The sequence below is a fragment of the Seriola aureovittata genome, chromosome 2, assembly GCF_021018895.1.
Source record: "Seriola aureovittata isolate HTS-2021-v1 ecotype China chromosome 2, ASM2101889v1, whole genome shotgun sequence".
NCBI classification, from domain to species: domain Eukaryota; kingdom Metazoa; phylum Chordata; class Actinopteri; order Carangiformes; family Carangidae; genus Seriola; species Seriola aureovittata.
The window spans coordinates 20144473-20165747 of record NC_079365.1 but is presented as its reverse complement, the minus strand read 5'-3'; the positions used below and the strand labels follow the sequence as shown (position 1 = coordinate 20165747).

Genomic DNA, 21275 nt, shown 5'->3' with positions numbered 1-21275 from the left:
AACAGGTGCGCCATATCCGGTCCATATATCCGGTCCGGCTGTCAGAGCCGTCCGCCACCAACGCGGCTCATCGTGGATGAATTAGGCTTGAATGTAGCGTCTTCATATGATAGTGCTTAAATTAACAAAAAACACGTCTCTAACAAACATTAGCAAACTTGCGAGTGTTTTACGGCTGTATAATTCACAAGCTAACCGTTGTTGTTTGCTCTCTGTAGACGCTACTTGCATAAAACCACGTTACATGTCAAGTGAAGCGAAGAGACTCTGCTCAGAAAACATGACCGTGAAAAAGATCGGGACTCATAACGGCACCTTCCACTGTGATGAGGCCCTGGCCTGTTTCTTCCTCCGCCAGCTACCTGAATACAAGGTAAGCAGAGGAAGCTGCTGTGCGTTTATTGTGTGTGTCGAGTGTTTTTATTGTTTCCCTAACTGCAGCTGCGTAAATCACAGTCTGCCACTTCAATTTAAAGGCTGTTGTTAATAAACCTACACAGTGAAGATATATCTTCATTCTGTATTCTGCTTCTTTTTGAAGAAATATTTCTTATATTCCAATATAATGGGTCCCATGTTATGTTAAAACACACCAAATGGGGGTGCTGCTGTATAGATGGATAGTTGAAGCTCCCTGAAAGATGACATACATCTATAATGACTCCAGTATAATTATGCAATGTACATAGTAGGGGAAAACAAGTCAGCAGAAAGTGAGTCAGATTAATGTGTTTCTACCAGTGCCTGATTTATTGTCTGAACATAGCGGCACTTAAAATCATTTAAAGCTGATTTAGTCAAAATTGTAAACGGCAAGAAATGAATCAGATTTTCTCAGAATTAAGTCTCTGCTGATGGCATTTAGTTTAGTTAAAGGTCAGAGCCCGAATGGGCAAGAGGCCTACTTCCAGTGGGTCCAATTAGGGCCACACTATAGGTATAATTTATGGTCGTAGTTGAATCTATTTCAATGCATTTAGCTGTTAGTTTGATATGGCTCAGAAAACCTAAATGAACGCTATACATGAAAATCAGATGTAATTTATTTAATGATGTGTCTCTACCAGGTGCTTGATGATACCTGCTTGCAGATCTACAAATCTCTCTATTTATTGCACAGGATTCTGAAATCGTTCGGACCAGGGACCCGGCAAAGCTGGCACAGTGTGACGTTGTTGTAGATGTGGGAGGAGAGTTTGACCCAAAGAGGCACCGATACGACCATCATCAGAGGTACAGCACTCGCAGAAAGCTGCTGCAGACCGATTAAGTTTGAAAAAATTAACTAAGACTGGGGAGTATATGAATACTTGCTACAGTAATCATAGCGTGAGTTTATTTTGATATGGTTAATCATCATCATCAGTGATTTTCACACCATTACTAAATTAATACTATAAAGCATTTACAAAGTTAGATTTCTCCCACAGTAATTGTGTGAAATGTTTACCTACTGAAAGCAGCTCAGGTTTGACTTTAAGTTGGTAAGTAAGTTGATGTACTAATTATCATGAAGTTTCTCTCAAATCACTGAGCTTTCTCATGCAGGTAAAAGAAAGGAACACCATGTTTTTTTCTTAGTGATCGAAAAATCTACTGAAATACTGTAAAATAGTAGAGAAGGCATTTAACATGTGATAGCTGCCGTGCACAGGTGTAACGAATATCATTAACGATGGCTTGTTCCATTTAGATGTGCCAGTAAGCCATGTTATTGAGCCAGCTGACATAATTAATTACACCTGGGCTTTTCCTGCTTTAATATGTCACAAGGTCGCCAACCACTTGTCTTGTTTTTATTAGAAAGATATTTTCAGCCAGTTTGTTGGAGATATATCTGAACCCACTGGAGCTGAAACTATTCATTTTTAATTTATCAAAGTAATCAAAGTAAAATTCAGTGGCAGCAGTTTTGATAATCAATTAATTGTATAATTGATAAAAAGAAAAAAAAATTGATAGCAGTCAATATGTCATTATAAGATTTTTAAACTCTCAAATATTGATACCAGTATCAATCTCAAAATTCCAGTATCAGTTTTGGTCTATTTGTATTGTTTTCAGTGCTGAGAAGTCATAGGCTCACAGACGCATTGATACATCTGTACACATGAGCCTTTTTAGATTTGGATTAAAGTACACATCTTCTCCTTGGCCCCGTCATAACTTCCTGACCTCTAAACTGGGAAATCAAACTGGATTTCAGACCTGTTGCTCTTTTTTGAAGTTGTCGACTTTGAAAACTAAGTTTAAAAAAAAAAAAAAAAAAAAAAGTTCTGTTTTTATTAGGGTTCAAGGACAAGAGAGTCAAATCTGGATTCAAGGATTCTGTCATCCTTGAAGTACTGACTGATTGCATGAATCATGAAGGAGCAGGCTCTGTGTTTTCTGCTAAATTTCCTGCCAAAGTTCTGAATGATTGCATTCACTCGAAGTCTCATCACGTTGGGTAATCAGCCCATTCCAGGTGTCTTGTCAGCTTAATGTCCTGATGATAATCAGAGATAGCTTTTATGACCACGGTGATAAAGATATGCCAGGGTTCTCTTCCTGGCAGGCGGTTAGTGATAATTACCACTCATTCAATTGAACGCCCCCCTGCTGTTCGCTCACGAGGCCACGACACTGTGAGGGGCCACAGGAGAATGTGGCTGTCACTTGCACATCCAGATGGGGGCAAGGTGGTGGTGATGGCAGGGATACATGTGAGTGGGCTGGTTTGCTACAGGAAGTTGGAGAATGATTAGACAAGAATGATTAGAGTCCTCATTTCAGTAGCACTTTTCTTAAAAAACAGTGACAGTCTACTGATGAAGTTGACAGCAAAACCAGTTCGTCACGGCCAGAAATTAAAAATAAGAGCATGAAATTATGCCAATAAAGGAGTAGTACAACATTTCGGGAAATACACTTATTAATGTTTATTGCTTCTTGGTGAGAGTTATATGAAAAGATTGATTGTTTTTTTAATAAGTGACTGGAGCCTGGAGATCGATAGCTTAGCTTGAAGACTAAAAATAGTGGAAACAGCCATAGGCAACAGCTAGTCTGGCTCTATTTACTGCTTTTATTTTATTGCTTTTATTTTTTGTATTACTTATTGTAACTTCTGTCCCATGCTTTTTTATATGTTTCCTCTGACATTTTAACTATATCTGGTCGGTTGGTTGTCTGTTGAGACTGAATGTATGGACTGGAAAGCTACAAATGAATTGCCCATGGGGGATAAATAAAGTCTGAACTGAGCTGACTTCTATCCAAAGGTAACAAAATCCACTTCACTATTGACTGTTTCATGGGGGGTTATGTGAAACTATAACTCCCTTCTATTTCTTGGTAATTTCCTGAAGTCTTGTCCTCTCTGTAACTTGCCAGGGAACAAGTGTCTACTCCAGGAAGTCACTGCACAAAATCACATGTAAAGCAGCATATTATTCTTTTTTCTTTTTCTTTTTCTACTTTTGGACAGAGCCAGTACAGCTGGAAACAGCTCTTTCCTGTTTCAGGTCTTTATGCAATGCCAAGCTTAATGACTGTTGGCTCCAGCTTCATATTGAATGCACACATAACAGAGTGATATTGAGCTTCTCATTTAACTCTGGGCAAGAAGGCAAACAAGTGTATGTCACAAAATGTTGAATTATTCCTTTAAAGTCATGTCATGGATAATTAATAGGAGGTCTTAATTTAGTTTTCATCCAAACTTTGGAACATTGAAAATAGACTATATGATTATAAAAACCGTATTCATGAATCATTTTTATCCTTAAGATTTATTAAGTTTCGTCCTGAGAAACTGCTGTAGATATAGAAAGCTTTTATCTTAGAAGACTGTACAAATTTCTTGACCAGAGAAGAAAATGGCTGCAGGAGAAATGTTCTCTGAATACAGACTAGAAGTTAATAAAGTACAACAGATTAAATCTGGCAGGGATTAAGTTTGTGGTGGAAATGGCAATCACTGCTCCCACGCAGCAAAGAAATAAAAGTAAGAAAATATATTTCTGCAACAGCGCATCGGTTATGAATATGGTCTGAATGCTGTAGCCCTCAGTCAGCTGAGAACTAAAATAGTTAAACCAGAAGAGTTTCTCCCACTGGATGTGTGTTACTTTGCAAACCAGCACTACAGGCTAACCCTTTCTATAATGCATGATAACACGGCCTCAGTTCATTCACTTAATTTGGCGTTAAAGTTTTCTGAGTTTTCAAGAAATGTCAAATCAATACAGGCACAGGTAAGTCTTCTCTTAAAAATCTTATACTGAATAGTTAATGCCATCCCCAATCTGCACTGAGTTACAAATGTTGAATTGTTTTCATTGAGATCATTACCCCAGAAAGGCAGGAGTTGGACCAGCAAAGTGCTATGGTTTCTGAAGACCTCCTGTAATACAATTTAGTGTACTCTACAGTAGTGAAGGTCACAGTGAGATCTAAATGAATTAAAACGTCACATTCCCGTCCAGCTCCCTCTCAAAGGAGGACATGAGTAACCAGATAGATATTTCTCAATCCAGTTTGAAATTTTTAGAGATGAAAAATATTAGTCCGAACAATTTCTGTCTAAACAACAGGAGAAAAAAAGATAGTTTGGAGATTGGTCATTATTTAGCAAAAACTAATAGGCCAAGAACAGTGGAGTGGTTGAAGATACACTACGCTTCTTTACAACAAGAGGAAAAACCCCACTGACTAAAAATGTTCACTGTATGAAGTAAATAGCAGGGCTGAATTGAAGTCGAGTAGCTACGGTGACATTGGTCTTTTATGTCAAACTATTTTTCAAAACATTGTCTTTTAAAGCTCACACTCTTCTTTAACACAGGTTCGGTCTCTCCTCAAGACAAATTTCCCATCATTCTAAGCTGCTGCTGGGCTCAGAATGAAGGGAAATTACTGGCCAGTAATATTCTTCTTTTATAAAGTGAGAGATGTTCATGAATGCAGTGAAGAGTATGCGATAAGGCCGTTCTTTCTAAAACTACAGCATGATCAGCAAAAGTGGTGCAGCAGCTGCAGTATGGGAATCATATTATATGTTAATTATGTTTAAACAATGCTTATTAATACTTAATTCTTGCAATAATATGTCCAACTCTTATGTTCTGCTTCACTGACTTTTGATTTAGTTGTGTGTGGTAAATGCCAGTCTGTTCAGGCATGTAACCATCTTTGATTTCACACAAACATTTTCATGACTTCTCTTTGGTAAGCATATCTTTTTCAGCCATTCTCCATTTCATTGTTATTTTCCTCTCGCAAATTCACTCCCATCTCCTGATAATCAGCATAGAAATGCCTCAGCTTGGCCAATTAGTCCTTTAATGGCTGTGATTACCCCCCCTCTTCTCTAGCATGTCACTCATTCATTTGACGGTCTGTTTTCCGCTGTGCCGCAGCCCAAGCATCCTAATTAAGTCTGAATTAAATGACCAGCAGTGGCTCAGTGCTGGAGCCCACCCATCTCAGCACGTGGCTGAGGAGAGACCTCCGGTGGCTTTTATTTATGTGTGCTCACGCTTACAAACACGCCTGAGCATGCTTTCTCTCTGAGGTCAATGCAAACTCACTCTGTGAAGCTGAAAAGAATATTTACGGATACAAGTCCTTTTTATTGATATCTGATTCACATCCAGTAATGTACAGCGTGCAGCTGAATGCAGCAGACGTTTTACTCGAGGCCTGTTATCGGGGAAAAATGTGAATAGTTTGAGATGTTTATGAGCAGAACACTGATGTCTAATCACCTAAGCCTTGATCTTTACTATTGAGTATTGAACATCCTCGGCATATAATAATCCATGCAGAGTTTCTCAGTTTTCAGAAATGATATATGCTCCTGTCTGTTTGCTTTGTATGGGACCTTGCAACCATACAAAAAAACACATTTTGAATTAATTAATAAGATTTTTTTTATATACATAAGTAAAGAGAACTATGATAGTTTATCTTCACAATGACATTTGTTAAGGTGGGAACTGGCTGCACAAATAGTTTTCCTAATCTTAAATCAATACAAATGAATGTAGCATTCCAATTAGGACTGTGGCCAGGGGTTATTTTCAGGATTAATTAAAAAAATATCAATCCAATTGCCATTGCTGATTTTTTTTCGGTGATGAACTAATAGATTACTAAAAGTTCCAGTATTACTTCCAACCATAAAATTAAGCTGATTGTTTGTGTTGGTCATGAGAACAGATACATGTTTCACTTTTGTGGAAGTGGAAAGCATCTGAAAGCATTATACAAACATCTTTTACACACTGTAATGATCTTTTTCACCCCCTCTGGATACAATATTGTCATGCGTTAAAAGGACTTTTCTGTTTCTGCTGCAGTCGGCTAACAGATTCTCATCTTTCTTTTTGTACAGGTCATTTAAGGAGAGCTTCCATAGCTTGTGTCCAGAGAAGCCGTGGGTGACCAAGCTCAGCTCGGCCGGCCTGGTCTACATGCACTTCGGTCGTCAGCTGCTGGCCCAGCTGACACAGCTGAAGGAGGATGACAAGCAGCTGGAGGTGCTGTATGACAAGGTAAGAGGAGAACGTTTATTGAAAACACACAAACACTTCAATGGAAGCAGATGTTTTCCATCGCCTCACTCGTGTCAAAATGTTACATGATCGGGTACATCCAATCTAAACATAGTGAATTTCCTCGTAGAGTGGGGAGACAAAGGGAACAAAAGTTTGTATAGTGGTAAAGAGAAAAGATACTCCAGCTTCTTTCCATAGATGTCACATGATAGATGTCACATGAAAGCAAATTATATTACTAAAGGGTGCATCATCCTTGTTGGTTGTTTTAAAAACAGAAACCATGCACTTACTGTCTGTAGGAAATGCAGAATGTTTACTGTCTAAGTTTAGTTTATGGCATTTTGCTTTCATCAGACAGTTGGCAGTCGAGTGGGACTAGAAATAAAAGCAGACAGACAGGGACGTGACAAAGTTTCCTCGCCAGATTCAATCTGAGAACACTGCTGTTATATGTAATGCATTTTAGACATCTCGGCCAGCAGGAGGCCTCGGCACATCCAACGTTTTAATGTCCAGGCACATTAAGCCAGCCAAATCTTAGGTCACTATGAATATTAGCTCTATTAACTCACACTGTCGTTGGCCTTTTGATGTGTCGGTTCGTCCAAAGCCCAGAATAATCCTTTTATTCATGGCTGGGGGCTGTATTTATTTTAGGAAGTTGCGTGTATCGTCGTCAGCCAGTTCAGACAAACTGAAACTCATTTTTTGCCCCAAAAGCTTAGTTACACTTGTAAGTCACTTGTAAAATGTCATCTCTATGGTGATTGGCCCTCTGATGTATTGAGGAGTTCACTTTTCAGCCTTAAATATGTTTCAGCTTCTCTGCTCATCATCCACTTCTTTTTGGAGTTTTGCCAGTGAACTGTGAAATAGCTGCAATTTGCCAATTTCCTTTGGTTTAATGATTCAGCCGTGCACTTTAGCCTTCAGTGAATGCCCACGCACTGACCCAGCGGGTTTTCAATCAAGATAATCTAATCCCAGCACATTTCTCTCTCCTGAAAGTCTTCTCTGTCTTTACTGCGCTGGCTTAAAAAATAAAGGAGGCCAATTCTTCTTTTTTTAAAAACAAGCATAAACATAAAACCAGAGATTCCTATTCACTACAGGCTCATAACCTCTCATGTCTGATTAAATCCCTTACAGCTCTACGAGAACTTTTTGGAGGAGGTGGATGCTATAGACAATGGCATTTCACAGTGGGATGGGGAGGTCCGCTACACCATCTCCAGCAACCTGAGCGCACGTGTCGGCTCTCTGAACCCACGCTGGAACAGCAAAAGTCAGGACACTGAGGTGAGCGCATGTGAGTGATTGTATGAGTGTGAATGTGTACCCACACTTGGCACACAGACTGGTGTGATGCAGAACTTATTTTGGATCAGCTTGAATAGAATGTTAAACTAAAGATCGCAGGCTTCATTTACTGTGTGTGGGTCTGAATCTGTGATATGAGATTATTAAAATGGAACATACGTGGTTTTTGTGTCTTGTCGTTTTAAAGTGGCTATAACCGATATTTCTTTCCAGCTCGTTGTTTAAGTGTCCACCTTGGATCACTCTCACTGCTCCCATAGCTTTGTTTTTGGACGCAGCAGACGGTAGGTGAACTCAAATGGAATGAAAAATTTGAAAAATCCTGAAACCGGGATTTCAGATTTCACAGGTTGGTTTGGATTTCAGGATTACAAGGTTATGGATATACTTAGGAAATGGTTAGAAATTGGATTTAGCTTCAATGTTAAAAAATGTGATTAGATTTGCGTTGGGAAGCAGAGAGGTTAGTAACAACACATTTTTTTTTAGAAGGTGTGAGGTGAAGTGATTGTTGATAACAGTGTACATCTGGATATTCTGAATCACAGCAGCAGCAGGTTTTATGACCATTAAAGCCTGTCTGTCTAAATTATTGGCTGCACTTTAGTGCGTCACAGTGCTCTGTGATAAATATGTGGTTTATCATTGGCTGGATTTGTGTGACTAATGGGAACTCTATCTGCTGATGGAAAAACATATCGAACACTACATAACAGCTCCCACACAGACACTGTAAAGCTAATATTGTTTGTAACCTTATAACCAAAAATATTTCTAGGGCATAAACATGTTTTGTGTCTTTTTCATTTTTTGATCTCCTCAAATCTGGATATGCATTTAATATCCAGAGGGGATTTTAAAAATGTTCATTAATTTTTGGAGCTACAAGACTGATTGAATCCAAGGAATAACATGCCAAAGTGGGAACACTTATTTCTAAGGCTGAAACTGACAACTAGGTCAGAATGAAAAATGCTCATCACAGTTTCTGAAAGCTCAAGATGACGTCTTAAAATTGCTTTCATATTGCAATATTTTGTCCAAGCAGCAGTACAAGACCTAAAGATATTGACTTACTATGACAGAGTACAACAACAAACCCTCACATTGGAAAAATTTGAACTGGGCATGTTTTGCATTTTTGCTCAGAAAATGACTTAATTAATTTAGTGAGTAAGTGACTCATCACTTAATTGACTAATTGCTTCTGTCCTGCTTATTTTGAACAGCTGTTAATGCAAACGTTAGCTTTGTAGTCATAGCAAATCTTACAAATAGCTCCTTCAATGATTATCATGCACAGCCTGCAGTGATGCAAAAAAATACAAAATTGGTACATAGGTAACTATAACAGCTGCAAGTGACAGTGCAGTCAGTACTCAGAAGTCGTTTGTGGCGTTGTGTGACTTTTCTCCCTCATAAGCGTAGAAGGGGAAATCCTGCAGGGAAACAGCCCCTGTTTCCTGTAGACTCTCATGAGATACCTGCAGCCTGGCTACATGTATGTTGACTATGCCAACATTTCATCTCAGTGGAGTAGCCGGCCTATTTGTTTTTTTTTCACATTTGAGTTCACATGATTATAATTCATGTCTCAGCACTTTCCGCCAATTTCCCAACTGACAGCGCTGAGAGATCAGAAAGTGAGAGAGATTTGTATTGAAAAATGTTTGCCAGAGAACTTAATGGTAGACTGACGTGGTGAACTCTCAACACTGGCTGTTTGTGATAATTGAAAAACATAATGGATTTTCATCTCCAACATCTATGGAATTCAGAGGTGGTGTCAGTTGTCAGAACATTGTATTTCTGCCTTCATATTATGATTCAGTATTACATTGTTTCATTGTCCTTGACAATAGCATGTGTGTTGTTTCACCAGGAGGGTTTCAAGAAGGCTATGAAAATGGTTGGGGAGGAGTTCCTGGGCAAGCTGGATTATTACCAGTCCGCCTGGTTGCCGGCTCGTGTGGTCGTGGAGGAAGCTGTTAAGCAGAGGCATCAGGTACAAGACGGTCTGATCTAATGTTTACATTTCAGTTTAGTTTTCTTTTTTTCCTTTTGTTATCACTGTAAGTTGGGTCCTGAAAAAAGACTTTTGTGAAGTTGTTATTTGTCCATCATTAGTGATCTCTGGTTCATGTCACCTTAATTACAAAAAGAAATACAGCAAGCAAAAACACAGGTAATAATGCATCATCAATCAGCAGCAGAGGGTTTCTCCCTGCTCTCAACCTTTTCTCTTTGTTTGGGTACTTGTGAAGTAACCGTTCACTGTGAAAACTGTGTGATGCAATATACAGTATTATTGTATTGGTAATACGGCAACTAATACTAAACATACTTTTCACAAAATAATTATTCAGCTTCGATTCTCTGTCACTGGCATGGAGGGGAGTGGCTGCAGGATTTATTTTCTAATGGAACTTTTCCAATATCTTTCTCACTGCAAAGCAAGTTTTTCAACACCAGTGTTTCCTTTTTCAATTTAAGTTTTAATTTCAATGTCTAATTTTCATTTTCAGTCCCAAAAACTAACAACTGTTCTGGCTCCCCAGCTGATCATGTAATGTACTATTAGATCTGATGATAATTGAGAAACTATAAGATTAAGCAGTTGTTTGATTATTCTTTTCCCTTATTTTCTAAGAAATCCTAAATTACACAGACAACTGTAACTGTTGCCTCTCCACTAAAGCTGAAGGTCTCCACTCTTTGTGCTCGTCCTTTATCTTGCACATTAATAACTTCCAGTTTTCTGGACCTCTTCTCATGACCAGGTAGATCCAAGTGGGGAGGTGGTGTTGTTCCCCCAGGCCGGGTGTCCCTGGAAGGAGCATCTGTTTGCCCTGGAAAAGGAGCTCCAAGTCGAGGCGCCCATCAAGTTCGTCCTTTACCCAGACCAGAACGCACAGTGGAGGGTCCAGTGTGTTCCCGCTGGGCTGAACACCTTTGAGAACAGGTGATTTATTTATTCTATTTTTTTCTAAATGCAAAAGCTACATCTGCCCTTTGTTCCAAAGCCTATTTTTAGTCAGATTTGATTAAAGGTTATTTAAATTTCTGCTTCATGGGGCACACCTTGTGATCTCATCTGCGGAGGGAGCACCTTGCATGAGTTACCTTGGCAGAAATCAAGCATGCGGAACACACAGGGAGGTTGTGACACGCACTCACACACAAGATATTCAGGATTTTAGAATACAGGATTTATTCAAACATCGGAGGAGAACACAGTTACAGACACAGCTCCAGAGTCTCCCAGATGTGCTGAATTGTGTTGAGATCTGGTGACAGAGATGAACCATGGTGTGTGATTCAACTTTCATGCTTTTTGGACCGTTTGACAACTACTCACAGAGGGCTGCCATGTCGTCCGGTGGGAGAGTAACTCGTGCTAGGGTAGAAATACTTGTTTTATAGGATGAGGATGATCCTTTAGTTAAGGCAGAGGTTTTGTTCTCACATTGCTCTCTAAGGGTTTGGAAGGATGTAAACACACCCAGCACCTCAGCACAGCCACCTGAGCCCTTTCCCCGCACACACACACCTCTCACTCAGGTGTTGTCTTTGTTTCCCTAATGCTAATGGACCTCTCTTCTTCAAATACACATGTTCTGTATGGTACTCGATGGTTTGGCAGTTTGACAGACTCTTTTATTTACAGCCACTTATTTAAACATGCTGCAGCATTTTTATGAAGGTGAATATTAATGAATATGCCCTCTTGTAATATGAATATAATTTAGGTTTCTCAGAAGTTACATAGCTGCATCATTGAGTATTCACAGTCACATTTAATCCTTAAATAAGAGCACTGAATAAATCAGTGGTTCGATGTTCCAATGTGCTGAAGTTAAAAATATTTTTTTGTTGCTGAAGCGGAAAGATCAAATGTCAATGCTCACCTCAAATCCTTCCCTCTGAAGACTGAAAATCAAATCAGCAATGCTTGTGTAGTTAACGGAGTAATACATGAATTTTATTAGCCCAGACAGTTCAAAATTACGCCAGTTCCCTTACTGTAAAAAGACTAAGAGTCTTCTAGTTTTCTCTATGAAGCTGTATTTAATCACAACGGTGCTCATAACATGAAAAACGCTCACGTGCGGATGTTTAGAATTATTTATAATGTTTACCGTGTTGAACAACTTAGTTTAGTGTGTTAGCCTGCAAGTATTGGCTAATTATCACAAAGGGCTAATGGAAATGTCATTCATTTTCCACGTTGGTCATAAACCAAAGTATTTCACACATTGAAATTTTGGCCTGATGATGGGCTAGATGAAAAGTTCAAGTAATCACCCCTCATAGTGTATTCAAAGTCATATCATTCTCTGGGGGACATGAAAAGCTGTACAGAATTTCATGGCAATCCATCCACTAGTTGTTGAGATATTTCAGTGTGGTTCAAAGTGGTGGACCTCACCGACAGACCACCTTTACCATCCCGAGAGCGACACCACTCGCATGGCTGAAAAGCCTCTCTCTGCCTACTGCATTGCATTGGACAGCTGGAGCTCATTCACTTCAGGCGTTCAGAGCGCTGCCGGCTGAGTTCTTAGTCTATCAGTGTGCCAGAGTATTGACTTTAAGATACTATTACTTGTTAATAAACCGCTAAATTGATTACGGACAAACTGAATGTGTTATCTGCTTCTGTGTTACAATTCTCCAGAATTGATTTAGTTCTGAAACTGCACTGTATTTATTCCGTTGTCTGTTACTCTTGTGTATTTTCCTTTTTCATTTTCATTCTCATGGTCTTTTAAATGTTTTAATACTTTTTTACACACTATGCACTGTAAAACACTTTGAATTGTGTTTGTGCCATACATAATTGTCTTACCTTGCATTGTATCATTCCCAGCAGCTGTAGTTGTTGAGCATTTTCTCATCTTCTAGCAAAATTGAGGATTTGAACACACAAGCCTTAAACAAAATGCACGTCATCTGTTCTCAGTAAATCACGTTAGTATTATTGTCTTGTTTCTCAGTACATAATGACGGTGGGTACGAGACAAAGACCCTCTGTGTGAATTTGTCAGATGATTAAGTCGAGTTTCTCTCCCACGTGCTGACCTGCAATGCTGCTCTCATCAAGTCATCAGCATCCCCCAGGTGGAGTTCTAGTTGGTGTGTTATTTGACTTCTGCACAGAATCCTACAGACCACATTATCAGTGTATGGCCACGGAAACGTGCTCCAGGCTTTTCCCGCATCATCTTACGGATACTTGCCTTTCTAGCTACTGCGTGCCCTGTAGTGTTGTCTTGTCACTGTTTTACAGTGTCATGCTAAACATTTTTATAATCCACAAAACACACTTTCACTTTGCTCTTTCACCAGATACTGACAGAACATTAGCTGTTGCTTAGAACGCATAATTTTACATTTGGTGCAGAAAATCTTTTCATCCACCGTGCTGCTTTTTTGTTTTGACGACTTGTGATGTTTCATGCTGATCTCTGCTTTTCAAAGTGATAGCACTGCGTCTTCTCCATGTCCATTTAAGCCCCAGTGACAGAGGTGAAAGAATATTAGTTGTGATTTGTGCATTACAAAGCTGTAGAGATGAACAGCATTGCCCACGAATGACTTCTGATAGCTAGTTCCATTTCGGATCCTTGCAAAATACCTGGATTCATTCCGCTCTTACAAATTTATCACATCTTTTTATCTCTGCTCACCATTTTTTATTTGCAAAGAACAATGTAAAACATGTAGTTCGAGTTCAGTTTTATTGTCATTAACACAAAATACACTAAAAATACACTAAAATGAAATGTCACTCAGTGCAATTTAGCACAGACACTTAATGACAATAGTCATTAAGTGTAGTCAATAGTCCATGTGGTAGATGCAGGCCTGTGGTATTGTCTGTAGAGAGGGTTGCATTGCCCTCAGACCATTGCTGGTCCAAGACGCCACTGTCGGCAGATTAGATCAACTGTAACTAATTAACATTAATTTGGTAAACGCATAAATGAAATGGTTGGCTGTTGACCAGTTGAAGTGCTCTCTGCAGCTGGTGTCTGCGTCGAACTGTGACACCAGTGTACGACAGTTAGTGGATCGTGTGTTTCAGTTTAACAGGAACCAACAGAGCGGTGTCTTTCCTCTCAGAATCATTTAATTAATATTTCATATATTTTCCTCCTCATCTCATTTTCAGCTTGTTGGATCCAGGTTATGAACATGAATTAGGCTGCCACTAAAAACCACAGTGCTCCTGCATTCTCAGCCCATAAAAGAGTGATTTTTGACTTGTGGTTATTTTAGCTTTTAGTTATTTGAAAGATACACTTAATAAGATTCCAGATTTGACAAATGAATTCAATGCTGGATTTGATAATTTGTTAAAATCCCAAACCCCAAAATTCCCATTCCTAGTGCTGTCTGTAGATGTGAGAAAAATTAAAGCAGGTAATACTTTAGGGAATGAGCGAGGAAAAATTAGTCATTAGTGTTGCCTGTGGATCAACTAATGAATTCGCTCAGACTCAGTTGCGTGTGTGTGTGTGTGTGTGTGTGTGTGTGTGTGTGTGTGTGTGTGTGTGTGTGTGTGTGTGTGTGTGTGTGTGTGTGTGTGTGTGTGTGTGTTGTGTGTGTGTGTGTGTGTGTGTGTGTGTGTGTGTGTGTGTGTGCGGTGAGTGTGTGTATGTTCATGCGTGTCCATGTCTGAACAATCTGAATAATAACAGATTTAAATATACAGTAGATTCTCCTTCATCTTTCGTCACACTGTCCTCTCACTCTGCTTAATCTGCAATATCTTTGTATGGATTATATTCAGAAGGGAAGTTCAGGGTCATTCGGTTTTGTTGCCTTTAGACAAAATAGTAAAAAAAAAAAAAGTTAAACCCCACCTTGTTGTCTGACATCCTCACATTTATTATTTATTCCCCCTGGAGCACAAATCATGCCGCTTTTGGTCACATTCTTTTTGTGAGTTAATCATTACCATTGCACCTTCTGTTTTATTTATTTATCCCCCTCCTGTTCTCTCTATCTGGATTATTTTAAGGAGCAATTTTCTTCCAGTCTGATCCCGAGCGAAAATTTAATAGAAAATGTGATGCTTTATATCCAAAACAGCTTCTTTTAACAAGTGTCAAGGAGAATATAATGTGTACAGCTGTGATAAGCTGTGACATTTTCTATGTAATATCCACTCCCAGCATTGAAGTTGTTTTCTGTTTGCCTGAGCGAGCACGTTCTGTTATCCGATTTCTTTTTATAACCTTGAAAATTAGCCTAACCTCTAATAACCAAATGCGCCGAAACCCTTTTAACTTCTCACACACACTTTTTCCTCATTATTATTATTATACAGTGTGTACTCACCTCGACGACACACTCATTGTTTCCTGTGACTGCTGTTGCTTTGTCGGTTGACTGCTTTCTGAGAGCCAGCAGCAGTAGGACGTGTTTGCTTTGCGTCAGCATAAACTTAATACAGCCCTGAACAGAGTGAACGGTCAACAGAGAGGCTGATATCGATGAGATAGAATTACACACAGTAAAACGGTGATGATTGAACGATAACATGCGTGTGTTGTCCCCTGCAGGAATGGGCTGACTGCGTCGCTAACAATGAAAACTACATTATAGAGAGGTAATTATAGATGGTACATACAGTGTAGGGAAAAAATATAATGTTCATGAATAGAGACGATCTGAAGGACTTTAACCCTAGTATGGTCATTCTGATTCTGCACAAGGTTATTCTACTGCTACTTCTGCCTGTTTTGTTCAAGTCCATCCTGTGTCGCTCTTCCTGATGTTTCTCCCTTTTTTTTTTTCTTTTTTTTTTATTTGAAGGTTTTTTTTCTTTTTTTTTTTTCCCCTCATCCAAATAAAAGGTCAAAAGATAGAGGATGTAGAATGTTCTTCAGATCTGAAACCACAATTTTGGGTTGTGTGAAGATTGGTTTGACAAATGTGACATCTGAGATGCCTCGTACTCGACTCGAGAACTCGCTGGTCTCTGAGCCAGTCGTCCACCTCACGACCGTAAAAGTGTTGTTATCTCTGATAGTATGCGCCCTTATGCTTTTATCCTGGGTTTGACAAGTCTCATTACTGATACACTGTGGGTTGCTTGGGAGCAGTAGGGGGCTTTTTGATTCAGGCCTGGCTGCTCTGTTTCATGCTTTCTATTTTCACCTCTTTCCCTGAGCTCCCCTTGCTCCTGGCTCTCCTGTTAGTGTTTCCTTTCTGCCTCTCTGTCTCTCTCTCATGTACAGTATTTCTATCTCTTTCCTATAATCACCCTATTCCATTTCATCACCTTTTTCCTATCTGTCTTTCTCTCTCTATACTAATCCAGTTTCTCCCCTCTTTTCCTCCAACTCCTGTTCATCCACCCTCTCCCCTATCTCGCTGTCTCACCTTTCACACCTTCCACCCCTCCCTTGCCTCAACCCAGTGTTAGATTTTTCTTTTTTCCACTCCACTGCAGAATCTCATCAGGCAGCCAGCAGCGCTTTCAACAAAAAAGATGTAGGCACCTGTTTATGGTGGTAGAGTACTTCAAAGATTTAATTTAATGCAAACACGGCAGTTGGGGTGGAGCTACATGAGAACAATGGCTTGTGAGATGGATAAATAAAAAAACACATAGCTCCAGATGGCTCTTTCTCTGCGTGGTGTGCTTCCCTCCCAGTAGGCATGTGCCGACTGGGAGGGGTGTTGTTATCACCTGTGTCCCTGCCACTGCACCTGGGGGAAAAAGGTCTATTTTTATCAGCATCACATTGCTAAGGAAATGTGAGCCGGGAGAAGGAAGAGGAGAGTGGAAGCAGTCCTTCCCTGGAGATGTACAGTACAGGATAATGCTGTAGGTTGACAGCAATATGAGCTGGACCAGAACGTTTGTGGAAAAACACACTGGCTGCTGCCCCAGTTATCTGCTGTGCCTCTGTATTAGGCTTTCAACTAATGATTATTTGCCTTTTTTTCCTTTCATTTTTTTTCTTTTTTTTTTTCAATTATTGAAAATGTCAGAAAACGGTGAGAAATCCCCATCACAATTTCCAAAATCCCTAGATGACATTTTCTGTCAAAAAGCTAAAGCTATTGAATTAGCTATCATGTGACTAAAAGAAAAACAGCAAATCCCCACAAATGAGAAGGTCAGACTAGAGAGTGTTTGGCATTTTTGCTTGAAAAATATAAAAAAAATAATTTATTGAGGAATCTTGCTAATTTAACTTTGAAAAAACACAAAATTATTTGAAGTTTTTCCTACTTTTTCCTCCCACACTTCTTGTGAAACCACTTGACTAAATCACAGCTATGGCCGCTTTTGAAAGGAGAAAGATGTGTGAAATGTGTAAAGTCTTTAGCATAGAGATGGTGTGAGTCAGCAAGCTGCAGAAAGATGTAACACTGTGTATATACAAGTGTCTCATATCAGAAATTAAGACAGAGGGTTCGGACTCTCTAGCAGATTTTATGCTTTGATAACCCATTATCTCCAGTATACCTAATCTTGAGTAACATTTTTTTTCCTAATGAAGCACTCCTTCCCAATATCTGTCTCATTAAGGCCTGATAAAGGTCTGAGGGGGGTCTTATGCAATGAGAAGACTAATTTGCTAATTGTAGGCTTATTTTTAGACTGGTCATCGTGAAGAATCGGAGCTCCCTGCCCTGTCATAACAACAACAGTCATCCCCCTCCTACTCCTTCCCTCATTACCAGCCCTGTTGACCTTTCCTCAGAGCTCATTTTCCAGCCATACTGTGGAGCTATCGATTGGTTGATTCATTTAACAGGGATTATGGGTTTGCCATGCTTCCCTCCCCAGGTTGTCCTATCAACAGTCTTAATAGGGATAAGGTTGTGTAGTCTGGAGTTAATGGCATGGAGTTGGAGAAAAATTTAGTTTCCTTGCACGTGTACATATCAACCGCAATTTCTGATGATTTTGAAGCTTCCTCACCCTCTGAATGTTACAATTATAGAGGAGTTAATATTCAAAGGGAAGCAGAATATCTGAGAATTGAACTTTTCAAAATTGAGAATACGAGAAAACACTTCCCTCATTTCAAACTTGCAGCCGTGTTTGACAGCCGTGTCACTTTATTTCTCACAAGTTCGACTGTACAGTTCCATAATTCATCAAGCATGTGACGGGGAGGAAGAGAAGCCTGAGGTTCGTATGACATGTTCAATGAAATCTGAAGCTTTTAGCAGATTGAGCCAGTTTATAAGGCATTTAAAGTCTATTTCAGAAGCAGTGGAAGGGCGAGAGGTGAGCCATGAAGTGATGAATCAGAATTAAATCAGAATTTTTATGAAAGATGGCTAAATATATCAATACTTTTAGAGGAACAGTGGTCTGAGATAATGGAGATAATAACCCCATCAAGGAAATGCACACACTCGCGCACACACACCAAAGAAAACTGGTAATGTGTTTTAAATGATCTGCCAGGCTGTGGACAGGGGTGTGTGCTACATCCAGTGGGTGGTAAATGAACTGCTCTACATTTTTATGATTTTTTTCAGCCTCCGTTCGTTACATCCAGAGACACTTTCTCGAGGTCAGCTCGTAAACCCTGCCAGAGCCAATCTTTTCCCCACTTTGTAAGATTGCCTGTTGACTCCGCCGCCGACTGCATGGCTCTCCAACCGCTGTGCCGATCTGTGATTTTCCGCATTACTGGAGAAGAATAAAGCAACCAATAAAATCATTGGTCATTGCGCTGGGACTGATTGCAGTGGTGCTATGTGCGACGGTGACTGCAGTTTACCTTTAATGGCAGTGGTTTACCTCACATCCGTCTGGTCACCTGAAAAGATGAAAGTAATCAAAGTCTTTGTGCAAATCCATACAAAAAAAAGAAAGGAAATCAATATCATCATTTAGTTCATATTTTTAAATGAATTTTTGTTTTTTGTGCATCCGCCTGTAGTGACGAACAGTTAAATTTCCATGTTCAGTTATTTTGCTGTTTATTTTCTCAATTTGTCGATTAATGTCAGTAAATTGTGCAAAATGCATATCGCAGTTTCCTAAAGCCCAAGAAGAAATATTGATATTGCTCGTTTTGTCCAACTCACAGTCCAGAACTCTAAAATATTCAGTTTACTGTCATATAAGACAAAGCAAAGAAGCAAATTTTCACATTTGAGGAGATGGAGCCAGCAAATGTTTATTTTTCGTTTTTAAAAAGTCACTCAATTAACCAATCAACAAAATAGTTGCCTATCAAATAATTTATTCTTGCATCTTTATTTTGTTTTTTCTGTTCATTTATGGATAGTGTGTTTACATTATTCCTGAGCCCAGAATTGGTGCTGTAATCGCTGGTTTTCTGCTTGTGCCGACATGTGCGGCACAGCGTGTTCTGCAAAAGTAATGTGTCAACAGGAAGTGAGCAGCTGACCACACAGTGTCCATCTGTAAGCCAACTTGCCCTTCTGTTTTCCTTTCCTAGGCTGTCCCTGCTGGAAGAGTGGCGCGGCGTTCGAGATGAGGCGCTGTCAGAGCTCAGCGGGATTAAGGACTGCATCTTCGTCCACGCCGGGGGCTTTATTGGCGGGAACAAGACGCAGGAAGGAGCCCTGGAGATGGCCCGGAGGACCCTGCAGGCAGCTGCCCAGTCCCCTGCAAATGGAAGCAGCTGACCGGCCAGAGAGAACAGCACATTTTGTTCTTGCGGTCAGTCGTTAGAGAGGATTGCAAGGATCGAAATGTTAATTTGCTATCTTGCAGCTTGTTTGTTCCAGCCAGGGTTAATGTTGTTTTCTTCCGTCTTGCCAGAATGGGGATAGTATGGGAATGGCAGCCAAACAACCTTGGACCAGTACCCTAAATACCTATATTTCAAAATACTCACTCTGAATCATAATGTAGATTCATGTTATCCTCCTTCTCTCTGCCTGTACGGTTTTGGTATTCATTTTCAATAAATGACTATTTGGATTATATTCTGCTCTTCTGTGAACAACTCAGTATTAAGATAAATCCATAAATCCCATATTGGTTTTCCAATTCTGCTCACATCTCTTGGTTTTCATCATCAGCTGAGGTAAAACACGGCCGTCTGTCCGACCAACTCCAGCATCTTCAAAGCCAATGAATACCCCGGCCGCACCTTTCAATGGTTGATTCATATTGACACCTGGATGGTGGTTCGTCCTTTCATTTCCAGAATGCAGACATTAACAACAAAGAGATACAGAGGCTACTTCCGCTGGCTCCAAGATCAAAGCATCAATAATGAGGCCTGATTCATTCTGAGAAAATTATATTTCCAAATGGCACAAAGAGGTGCTCCTTGTGGCAGCCGGTGTCGTGACAAGGTTACCTCCAGTGGGACGAGCCGCACAGTCAATTTCCCTGTAATAAAGTCAGGGGATGTGCCTCGAATTTTCTCATTAATACTCCACATTTTCTCTCCAACTAGCTCTACCTGTTACTCCTCCCTTACTGCGCTCTCCACAAGGCCACCCTCCTGCTCTTACCCTATGTAACCATATTGCTCTATAATTTCATTGCTCTGCGTTTTATTTCCATCAGTGCAGGTGTCATTGTGCAAATGCCACGGCAGAGAAAAATAAAAGAAAAAAGAAACAATTCATGTGTCATTACTGAAAGCTGTTAATGGTGCTCTGCTTCTTTTCTATTTCCTCAATTGTCATTTATTGTGTTCAGTGGTGCGGACCGTTAATTCTTCAGTAACGAGACCCTTTCTTTGTCGCCCTTTAGATTTCCCTGTTTCTCTCTCAACTGAAACAGAGACACTTTTTTATGCTCTGAGTGAATGATGTCTGAATGATGCCTTTACGTCAACAAATTTGCAACGAAAATGCATAGTCATAACAACAGAGCTCTTTGTCATCTAATCTATATTTAGTCTCAAGTTTCAGCTGCTTAATTATTGCTTCCCTTTTAGCTGAGAGTGCAAAGGCTATTTTTAACGGCTTTGGAAATGTATTCTTCCTCTGGCATCTTCTTTTCCACACTTCCTTTGTCTCTCTGTCCCTCTCTCTCTCTCTCTCTCTCGCTCTCTCTCACACTCACACACACACACACACACACACACACACACATTTTAGTGTTATTACTGTGCTCTCTATTTGGCTGGACCTGAGCCAAGGTCTCAATCCAATCTATAAACATTTGTGACAGCCTTTTACAGTCACATGGGTCATGGGTCTGCCAACCAGTGCTGTGTTGTTTTGGGAGACCCTTTTTTCCCCAGCAGGAGACAGTGAAGGTGTGTTCACCACGGTAGTGTAATCTCAGACAGGCTGAGAGACGCATCAATTGAAAGGTGGAAAAAAAAAAAATAAAACGGACTTGTAGCCTAATATGTATTGAGTTGAATTTCCAGCTACTACTTTACCCTTGCATGCACAATTTCAGGCTTATTCATGATCAAGTGCTCTTGC

The 21275-nt window shown here is 39.9% G+C and overlaps 1 protein-coding gene across 1 annotated transcript; it reads left to right on the top strand.

Moving 5' to 3' along the window:
- The first annotated feature begins 32 nt into the window (after nucleotides 1–32).
- On the top strand, nucleotides 33–19806 carry myg1 (myg1 exonuclease). Its single transcript, XM_056404808.1, has 7 exons — nucleotides 33–373; nucleotides 1121–1233; nucleotides 6380–6539; nucleotides 7695–7844; nucleotides 9748–9870; nucleotides 10646–10827; nucleotides 19316–19806. Exons 1-7 carry the CDS (start codon nucleotides 107–109, stop codon nucleotides 19503–19505), a joined length of 1185 nt encoding a protein of 394 aa, XP_056260783.1. The 5' UTR covers nucleotides 33–106; the 3' UTR covers nucleotides 19506–19806.
- The last annotated feature ends 1469 nt before the right edge of the window (nucleotides 19807–21275 follow it).

Excerpts from the sequence above, each read along its gene's own strand:
- myg1 (XM_056404808.1), top strand. The coding sequence starts at position 107 with ATGATAGTGCTTAAATTAACAAAAAACACGTCTCTAACAAACATTAGC. Across the intron at positions 374-1,120 it reads GCCAGCTACCTGAATACAAG|GATTCTGAAATCGTTCGGAC; the intron begins GTAAGCAGAGGA and ends TTTATTGCACAG. Across the intron at positions 10,828-19,315 it reads CTGAACACCTTTGAGAACAG|GCTGTCCCTGCTGGAAGAGT; the intron begins GTGATTTATTTA and ends TTCCTTTCCTAG.